The sequence below is a fragment of the Phoenix dactylifera genome, chromosome 12, assembly GCF_051530095.1.
Source record: "Phoenix dactylifera cultivar Ajwa chromosome 12, Ajwa_hap1_PhDact_Kaust_v1.1, whole genome shotgun sequence".
In the NCBI taxonomy this organism is placed as follows: Eukaryota; Viridiplantae; Streptophyta; class Magnoliopsida; order Arecales; family Arecaceae; genus Phoenix; species Phoenix dactylifera.
The window spans coordinates 10,891,284-10,901,732 of NC_143201.1; the positions used below are offsets into that span (position 1 = coordinate 10,891,284).

General features: G+C 38.6%; 1 protein-coding gene across 1 annotated transcript; it reads right to left on the reverse strand.

Annotated features, from left to right (window-relative positions):
- Positions 1-7,893: 7,893 nt before the first annotated feature.
- LOC103724352 (putative BOI-related E3 ubiquitin-protein ligase 2) lies at positions 7,894-10,159 on the reverse strand. The gene is made up of 4 exons (XM_008815581.5): positions 9,581-10,159; positions 9,292-9,356; positions 8,774-9,201; positions 7,894-8,665 (listed from the first exon to the last, which is right to left on the reverse strand). The coding sequence occupies exons 1-4, from the start codon at positions 9,757-9,759 to the stop codon at positions 8,093-8,095; spliced, it is 1,245 nt and encodes a 414-aa protein (XP_008813803.2). The 5' UTR covers positions 9,760-10,159; the 3' UTR covers positions 7,894-8,092.
- Positions 10,160-10,449: the final 290 nt, after the last annotated feature.

The following is a 10,449-nucleotide window of genomic DNA, read 5'->3' on the forward strand; positions in this document are numbered from 1 at the left end:
ATGAAGTTATCTCTTTAGTTCAAGTGACTTGTGCTTGCTTATATTTAGGCAATCTCTTGAGTAAAGTGACTCAAATTCAATTATTGTCATGTCTCATGTTGAGTCATCTAGTTAAGAAATATGTTGTATGAATGTTTTTGTATCCTAAAGAACCTAATGAATTGCCTTCAAGAAAAGAAAAAGATTTTGCTAATGATACAGGATTTGTGAGCAAGAAATTTCAACTTGAAGGACACCTCGATGAAAGATACAATAAACATTCCCTTGGAAACAAAAAAAAGAAGATTTTCTTCAGCCAAGGGAATAAAGAATCTAAAAGGTATTTGGCTTGAAGAATGCTAAATGCACTGGTAATCTAAACTCTTCTCTTGTGAGTTAGTTGAGCAAAATCAATAGTCTGAAATTATATGGTAGCATGATTAAACATTTAATTGCTAATCTTCTTGATATCATGCTTCATTCTCATGCTAATGATAATTGTTTCATGGTATGATTAAATTGAAGTTCACTTTTGCCTGTATAATGCATAACCATGAAATACACAAGTTTATGCCTCAAGTTTCTAATTCAAAATAACTTGTGATAAGCTATGAATCATTGGGCATAATGAAAATGCTGTTTGCATGATATATATTTATATGCAGCATATTAGATTAATTCTTTATTCTGCTCTTTCATGTAACTACTTGAAAATAACAAAAAGAGAGAGAGATAAAGAAAAAGAAAATGAACATTGCTCAGAAGAAGTAAAAGCTAAGTAAATACTCCAATCTTAAGTAAAAGCAGCGCAAGCATAATATATTCAGCATATTTGTGAGACTTGTGTGAACATTCTTTTGGAAGGGATAAAATCCGTAATTAATTATATTTAAATAGGGAGAGTTTGGAGTGAATATCTTGTTGCTAAAGAAAACAGTTGAACATTTCTACATTGCTCATTATAGGGATGGTGTCAATGGGGAGGCTAGTGGTAGTACCCGGCACTATTTGACCCAACTATTCGGTGTAGGGCATATTAGGGACGGCACAAGAGGGAGGCTAGTGGTAGTACCTCGTGCCCCTTCCAACTCCACCGGATAGGGAGCAAATAGAGTATAGAGCATAGAAAAGTAATACCAAAAGAAATGAAGATTAGAATGTTCACTAAATGGTTAAAGGAAGAAATTCAAAAATACGAAAATGAATGACAAGATAAATAAAAGTATATATAAAGCTTGTGAAAAGCCAAATGAAGTTTCGATCACTTGAAAACACACCTTAAGGATAAAATCAGTGTAGAATTATATATAAATAGGGAGAGTTTATTTGAAAAGAATAAATTTTGATCTTTGACATGCTTGCTCTTAATGTTTTAATACATGATGTTATGACTTAATGCATATTATGTTTTGCATGTGACATGATATTTTGAATTATGTGTCTTCAATATTCAAATACCAAAGATCTTTCCTGAATATAACTTGTAATGCTTCATGCCTATAAAATTTGATTGAAACATATTACTACCAACAACAACATCATTCTGTTTTAATGAATATATTTTGAAAAATAAAAGAAAAGCATAATTTGAATTTGCAAATTAGGCAAAATGAATTGATTCTGATTTATCTTTTATCTTGCCTAACATTAGAACATCATGTCCTCCAATTTGTACCAAAATTTAATATGAATTACAAAGATTCTGGATGTGCTCTAATGTTCTTGAAATATGTATTTTCAATCGTAATGATTTAAGATGAGCTACAATGAGAAGATACATATCTCAAATTACAACTTTGAAAGCCTCCTTGAGAATCTTTATGAAATTCAGAATCTGATTTTATATAAAAGCTTAAACTCAACATGAATTTCTAGATAAAATTACAGCTTAAGAAAAATAGAATAATTCTGATGCCTTGATTGCTTGCCCCGATACGCATCTGAAACATATCATTTCTTATCTTCAAAGTGTACTAATATTGGTCTGAATGATGTGTCTTTTGATGATCTTGATTGCAAACAAATATTTTTAATATATGATTTTATTTTGATATTGAAAAGATTTATTGTGCTTCATATATTATATTGCTGAAAAACCTTGATTAAGAAATTGAGTTCTATAAATACATATACTTCAATGATCATCTATATATTTTTTCCTCTCCTACATTGTTAAAGACTTTCATCAAAATATATATGTATATATATTATTAAAAGAGTGAATGATCTCAAGTCTAGAAATATTTCAGCTCACTCAAATGATTCTTAAAAGAAAGAAAATGTAAATGCTTTTGAAAGAATTTGAGCTTCAAATGAATCATTTTCTGATTAATATTTCAGTACATTTTCTCAAAGATTAAGAGGAAGCATAACTTGTTCTTAAAAGATTAAAAAGAGTGATTGCTATAAATTTTGAATAATTCTAGATCACTCTACATTCTTGATATCATAAAGGTTCAGTTTTATTCACGTTTATCATTAAAATCTGAAATTCAACTAAAGATAAGAGAAAGAATACTAAATGTGAAGTGCTATTAAACTTTGAGCTTCGTTGAATATCTTTTGAAAGTTGGATTTTTATCTGTACTTAATTGGTAAATCACTTGTTTTGAAAACTAAGTGAAAAGGATTCCATTTGTCTTAGTATTGGAAATTTACTTTGGAATCTACTAATGAGTTCTTATTGGCTTACACTTTAGTGTTTCAATCATGAGCCAATTCATTTTAATTGATTTTGATGCTATGATCTTTAAAGGAGTAAAAGAAAGTCTTTAAGAGAGGTTTAAAAGAACTTTCAAAGCCCTGAATTTTATATATCCTACATTGCATAAATTCATGTCTTGGTGTCTATGCCCCAATACTTTTATATCATGAAAGAACTTTAAAGTCATTAAGAATTAAGGATTCAACATAATCTTATGTTTTTCAAGTATATAAGGTTTGATCTTTATTTGATCTTATACTATACTCTGAAAATTAATTAGATTGCTCTCATTTTGCTATATACTTAATATATTAAAAAAAAAATGTTGGATTTTCATCCGTGCCTTTCTTTGAATATTATTCTTGATACTCCCTAAAATAACTTGAAAAAGATTCCATCTACACTTGATTTCAAAACTATCCTTGGAATCTACATTTAGAGATCACTTCCGGCTTACATCGTAAATATCTCATTCCTAAAGCCAAACAAAGAGAAATAAGATGTCACTTTATTAGGGATCATGTGCAAAATGGAAACATATGTGTTGAGCATATATGCACTGAAAAACAATTAGCCGACATACTCACAAAACCCTTGAGTGAAGATAGATTCTGCACGCTAAGGAGAGAATTAGGTATATGTGATCCTTTTTATTGAAGAAATATAAAAGGGAGCAAGTAGTCTCATGATACATTCCTCCAATTTCTAAAAATCTATGAAACATGAGTCAAACTTGTTATCTATAGATTCCTTACTCATGTATCATTGTCCCAGAAAGAATTTATAAGGATCGGAAGCAAGAAAAATTTTTAGAAGCAAAAAGGAAGAGAAAAGAAAAATTCTGCACTTGGGTCAACCCAACCCAGAATAGGGTCGACCCAACGTTGAGTCGACCCAAGAAGTTTCTTGAGTCGACCCAACGTCGGGATCCCACTGTTAAAAGGGGGACCCGTGAGCTATCTAGGGCACTGTTTACCCTTTGTCTTCTTCCGAAAACCCTATTTCCCACTCTCAAATCTTCTCCAATCATCTCCAAACAGTAGATTACTTCAATATCTTGGAGAAATGAGACCCGAGAGAGCCGTAGCCAAGCAATCCGAGAGAGTCTCACGATCTATGTTTAGAGCCTAGGCTAGATATCTAGTTCTCATATGTATCTTGCTTTTTCCCATATGTATCTTGTTTTTTCCCTTATATCTTTAAATCTTGATTGAGGAACATTGTACTTATCTTTATTTTGGGCATTAATGTATGAAAATGTTCCTATTTTGATCAATGAAGTCTGAAGTTTGTTGCTTATTGCATCCTTTCCCATATATATGTTTTTGATGATAACAAAAAGGGGGAGAAGAGAAGGAAAGAGTATATAAAGGGGGAGAAGAAAAGAGTATATAAAGGGGGAGAAGAAAAGATAGAGTATTCAATTTAAGAAAAGAAAGAGCACTTCATTTGGGAGAAGTAAAGATATGTATAACAAAAAGGGGAGAAGTAAAAATAGTGTTTAGAGTATGTTAAGAAAAGAGGAATAAATGGGCAAACAAATTGGAAATCATATAAGAAAGCTTATACATTTAAGGGGGAGCAATTTGTAACAATGAAAATCATCAAATCAAAAATTTCTATCACAATTCAGAATTTGGCAAATAAAAATTCAGAATTTGGCACGCACCTCTAGCACCCCGATACATAAGCTGAAACTCATATTTTATCTCAAATTTTTGAAGTTTCATTGCTAATGAATTATAAATGAAAGGGGGAGCAATTCAAAAAGTCAAATTGGCAACATTTGAATGATATAGGGGGAGATTTCACAAGGATATATGAAAAGCTGAAATTCAGCAAGTTAAGCCCTTTTCAAAAACTGATTTTAAGATAAGTATCAATAGGCTCATACTCTTTATTTTGTAATCATCAAAAAGGGGGAGATTGAGAATGATAGTGTTATTTTGATGATTAACAAGCATTTAACAAGAGTATGTTATAAGTTAAATCGATACTTCATTTATAAGTTCATTACTCTCAGTATATTTGTATAAATTGATATAGATACATTTCATTGTTTATATGAATGAATCTAACCTTGAGATGCAGCAAAGTGTGGATTGAGTCGACCCAAAGGATGATTAGGTCGACCCCGGCACATCAAGAAATCATTTGGCACACTTCTGCAAAAATGGCACAGATGAACAGTGAGTTGGGTCGACCCAAGGAAAGCATGAGTCGACCCAAACATCAAGATCCTCAAACAACTCAGAAAATGGTTCTCTGGATTTACTGAGAGGGTCGACCCAAGAAGAAGTTGAGTCGACCCAAGTAAACCTTGAGTCGACCCAAAGAAAGGTTGAGTCGACCCAAGTGAAGAAAGGCTGAAATTCAAGATTCTGAATTTTCTGAAAGTTGGGTCGACCCAAGAAAAGTTTGAGCTGACCCAAGGTTGAGTCGACCCAAGAAAAGTTTGAGCTGACCCAAGGTTGGGTCGACCCAAAGAAAGGTTGGGTCGACCCAAGGAAAGGAAGGCTGAATTTCAAGTTTCTGTGTTTTCTGAGAGGGTCGACCCAAGGAATGTTTGAGTCGACCCAAGTGAAGGTTGGGTCGACCCAAGGACAGGTTGAGCCGACCCAAACACGGGCTGAACATAACGGCTAGTTGTGCAGAAATGCTTTTTGGACTCCCAACGGCTATAAACGGCTAGTTTCTTCAATCCAACGGTCAGAAAGGACTATTTGGAGGTTGGAGAAGTATTTAAGAGGAAGTATTCATCAGAGGAAGCAAGCTTTTGGGAAAATACATTAAGTGCATTCAAGAGAGAACCCTAGCAAGGCAAGCTTCATCCAAGGGCTTCATTCAAGAATCAAAGAAAGGGATTGAGCAGATTCAAAGAGTCATCAAGAGCTCCATCCTCCCTTGAAGAGTGAAGCATCCTTGACAAAGAAGAGCAAAGCGACTTCAAAGCGATAAATACCTTCTAACTCTTCTTTGTAGTTTATATTGTTTCATATGCTCATTTAGGAGTTTGAATCTTTTCTTTTCATTTGTTAAACACTTTGTAAAGGTTCGTTGGTAAGCCCGCAAAACCAACAAAGGTTTTTGGTGAACCCGGAAAACCAAAGTACAAAGGTTCGTTGGTGAGCCCGCAAAACCAACAAAGGTTTTTGGTGAACCCGGAAAACCAAAGTGTAAAGGTTCGTTGGTGAGCCCGCAAAACCAACAAAGGTTTTTGGTGAACCCGAAAAACCAAAGTGTATAGGTTCGTTGGTGAGCCCGTAAAACCAACAAAGGTTTTTGGATTGTGAGCCCGGAAAACAATCCAACTGTAATCCGAGAGATTATAGTGAATTCCCAAGGGGACGCTTGGGGAGTGGACGTAGGTGCTAAGGAGAGCACCGAACCACTATATATTGTTGTGTTTGTGTTGTGCTTGTGTTTCCGTTTATTCTTGCATCATCTTCTATCTTTGCACTAGTTTAAATCATTCTAATAGCTTAAGAAAGCATCCACCGCACTTATATTGAGAAAACGTTTAAAACACCGAAAATTAGAAGAAACCAATTCACCCCCCCCCCCCCCCTCTTGGCTTGTCACCTTGGGCAACAGAATCATCAGAATTCGGATGCACATTTTGCTGAGCAATACTAGGTGCTGCTTGTCCTCTCCTCGACTTCATGGTTGTAAGTCTGTTGATTGGTCGAACCTCCAAAAATTGCATCACAAACTCTTTCTCTAATGCCAATATGTTGCCGCTGAAATTTAGCCCAATCTCGGTGGGCTAGGTAGCTATGGAAGATAAGCAAATTGCCAATTTCGTTTGGCAAGGTTAGCCCAAGTTTGTCGCTGATCTCCAAGCTGAGGTGGAAAGGCTTTACGTCGGTGGTTACACTCAGACGGAGACTATTGTGCTGGATTCGACCTAAAACAAAAAAAAAAATACAGAAGTTTACTTGCCGGAGAGTGTCTAGTAGGAGACTCTCAGATGCGTAAGTTAGATGTTGATCTTAGTGAATGGCGAAGGTTTGTAAATGGCAAAGTGGCAACATGGTAATAGAGTCGAGAACACTTGCTTGTGGGTCCCCTAGGTTATGCTTTATATAAAGAGGAAGATGTTGATCTTGTGCAATCTAAATAGTATGATCTTCAACGAGCTATTATGCTCTTTCCTTATTTGCCAACCTAGGCTATTATAACCTTCCTTATCTCGCGTGTTGTGATCGGGTCGAGCTGTAATCACCCATGCTAGTCATCGATTTGCTCAATCGTTGATTCCGAGTGGAAAATTCGAGCATATCAGCTTCACTAAAAAGAATTTTAGAAATATTTTTTTCAAAATATACAACCCAGGCATAACCCATTTTGCTCCAAAATGCGTTTGACTTTAATTTCAAGCTTCTGTCAAAATAATTATTGCATCTATTGATTATACCTTATGTCTATCCTCCTATGAAGATAAGAGCATCAATTTATTTTAATATTATTTATTCTTTGAGTTAGTTTGTCAAACTATTAATTTGAATAACATAAATTGGCAGTTTGTCAAACTATTAATTTGAATAACATAAATTGGCACTCTAGATTGTAAAATAACCTAACCTTTCATTTTGAAAAATGAACCCTTACAAAAATAATGCAAAAATTAGCTAAGGAAAAATTATTGTGGCCCATGGAACTTCCCACCTTATTAACTGGACCTTCGACTTGTCCTCACCAAATACTAGATACGGCAATCTTACTATAGTTGACTCCTCTATTTATATATTTTGTTTGAATAGGTAGATCCTCTCAAATAAGATCAACTCCCCTTATTAATGTCAATTTCACAGCTCACGTCTGAGCACATGTTGCATCATTTTTTTTAAAATGATTTTCTTGCATTCAGAAGAAAGGAATCACAATCAGTTTGTTATCTAATTAAAAAAATTTATAAAATGGGTGCTCTTACGCACCTCTTTTTAAGTCTAGTTGCAAAAATATAAATAAATTCCTTAGATTTTGCTAAAAAAACGAATAAATACCGCAAACTATCCCCTGCAAAAAACAACCTGACCCAAATCAGAGCGCCCAAAAAAAATCCACAGATGCATTACTTTGATTATTGGATGCATGTCGATTCCTTTTCATTTGATAAGAGAACAAAAAATGCATATTTTGAGTGAGGAATTCATGATGGTATAGACAACAAATAAGCATTTTTTGATGCAGTTCTAATCACAATTGAGTTATTAAAAAAAAATCTGATGGTATTAGAACTTTTTTTTCCCCCGAAAGAGTTGCCGGAGCCGGACAAAATTAAAAACAACTTAGCACTAAAAATTAGACTAAAAAGTAAACTATACAGTTTAAGGCAGACTACCGGACTCTCCAATTACAACAAAAAGACTATGGCTAGGAACGTCCTCCCGCCAAACTTAGAGCTCATCAGCCCATAAAGATCTGAAAGCTTTCATTCTTCAAAGACTGGCAGATGGGACACGTGTGAACCATCGATTCGCAGTCCCTACACAAGCAAAGATGGCGGCATGGGAGCAGCAGAACGTCCACCTCCTTTTGCTGGCACACCTTGCACCACCTCCGGCGCCGGAGCCCCTCCTCTTGGCCACCGCCGGTGATTCCCCTCTCGGCCACCGCAGCCTCCTCGAAGCAGCATGATTGCGCATCGTCCGCCAGGAACGGCGCGCCGTCGCTGTCGCCGTATCCCTCCTTGACCCTGCCACCGCTGCCGGAGGCGGCGTTCTGTAGAAGGGCTTGCTCGAGGGTGGTCCTCAGGCTGGCGGCGATGGCCTCATTGTTCTTGGCCACGTCGAACCAGATCTGGCTCTCCGCCGCGATCTGCCTCGCCTTCTCCTCCAGCTCCGCATTCCTCCGGCTCACGCTCTCCAACTCCGCCTCTTTCTCTTTTAGCCTCTTCACCGCCCTCTGCTCCAGGATCGAGATCAAAGCCCGGCAATGCCTCTTCCGCGCCTCCTCCAATCCCGATCGAATCTTCTCGCTCTATTCTCACAAAAACATCGCCACACGAAATCAAATTTAGCTTAATTCGATTTCGTATGTGCGAACGGAATCAAAAGAATAACGGGAAAGAGGAAGGAGATTTGGTACCTGGAATCGGACGAGGGCGTCGATTTCAAGGCCCTGGTGGTAGAGATGAGAAAGGAGGTCCTGGGCGAGGGGGGAGATGGCCGGCGGCCGCCCGCTGGTGGACGTGCCGGCAGAACCCTGCAGCCGGCTCTGCTCGTGTGGCAGCTGCAACCCAGCGCAGTTCGGGTTTATGAGGGTGGCGGGGATGGCCTTTTCCGGCAACTTAGGAACGCCGGCGGCAGCGGTGGTAGCGAATCCCAGACCGTGAGAGATCTGGTGGTGGTGGTGGTGGTGGTACTGCTCCAGCTGGTTGCTGGGGCCAGGCTGGGGGAGAACCATGACTTCGTCGTCTTCCCGATTCCTCTTCCTCGATCCCGAGGCATTGCACGTCAGCTCGCTCCCAGGGTCGCTGATCCCCGCTCCATTAACAAAAATCTTCTGCTGCTCTCCTGCATCAATGGTTCCAAGAAACCACCGTGAACAGCCACATCGAGAGACAGAAGAAGGAAAAGGAGAGGGTTTTGGATTGGATTGCCTACCGAGATGGCTGTAGGATTCAAGCAGAGCGTTGGTCGGAGTGGTTCCGGGGAGAGAGCCTTTAACACTGTATATAAAGGAGGAGGAGAGGAGGAGAGGAGTTAGGAAAGGAAGAAGGGGGAGTAAAAAACCGAAACGCCCTCTCTACTGCTCGCTGCATTCACTGGCTCCGCAATCTGCACGGATTACGAATCCAAAAGAAGCGCTCCAAAAGAAAAGAAGGAAACCGGTTTAAAGGAAAGAGGCATTAAATCCTATTCCTTCCTTCTTTCTTTCTCTCAGGTTTCTCACCTGACGCGGAAATCCGGAGCGAAGGCGTTGGACGGGTGCTGCGCTTGGACGACCATTATAGCGCTGCTGCTCCTTCTGCCCCTCCAAGCAAGCCCCGAGAGAGAGCGGATTCGGAGGCAACCACTGCTCTTACCACCTGTCCCCTTATATTTAAAGCCTCCCCCTCTCTCTCTCCGCATTTAAAAAAGCACTATACTTACAAGAGAGAGGGAAAGAGAACACGTACGACAGATCATGTAGGAAAAGGAACGGACTGATTTATTTGTTTCATCCAATTATTAAATTAGAGAAGGTAGTAGAGGAGTTAGAGAAGGGAGTAGAGGGGAGAGAGAGAGAGAGAGAGAGAGGAGAGGGACGGTCAAATGGAACAGGGGGAAGCGCACGAGAAGCCAGCGGAAAAGTTTGCCAGGTCTTTCCTTCTTGCTGTCTCTTTCTTTTATAACTCGGTCTTCTTTCTTTTTTTCTGTCTGTGGTCACGCGTCCGACGCCATGGCTTTTTGTGTGTACTGCTTTCGCCTTTCTTTATTGCTTCACTGCACCAGCGTTTGGTTTATACAGTGGATTGGATTGGATTGGAGTGGACTTGGGGTAGGGGGCGAGACCGGCTTTATCTGTCCGCCGCTTGGCTGCATCTCCCTCACGGCAATCAATTTTCTGTACAGAAATAATTTTGGTATGGTTGAAAGATTTTATTTTGATGTGATGATGATCTTATTGAAGTCTTTGCGTTGCTGGAATGAATAAATAAACACCAGATATTTCTGCTTCCAAATCCCGGCCTTTCCTTTGGTCCCGGGGTCGACTCACGCGATCTCTGCCGGGTTCAATAGGATCGCCGTGACCTGAATTTACTAATGATGGATAAGCTC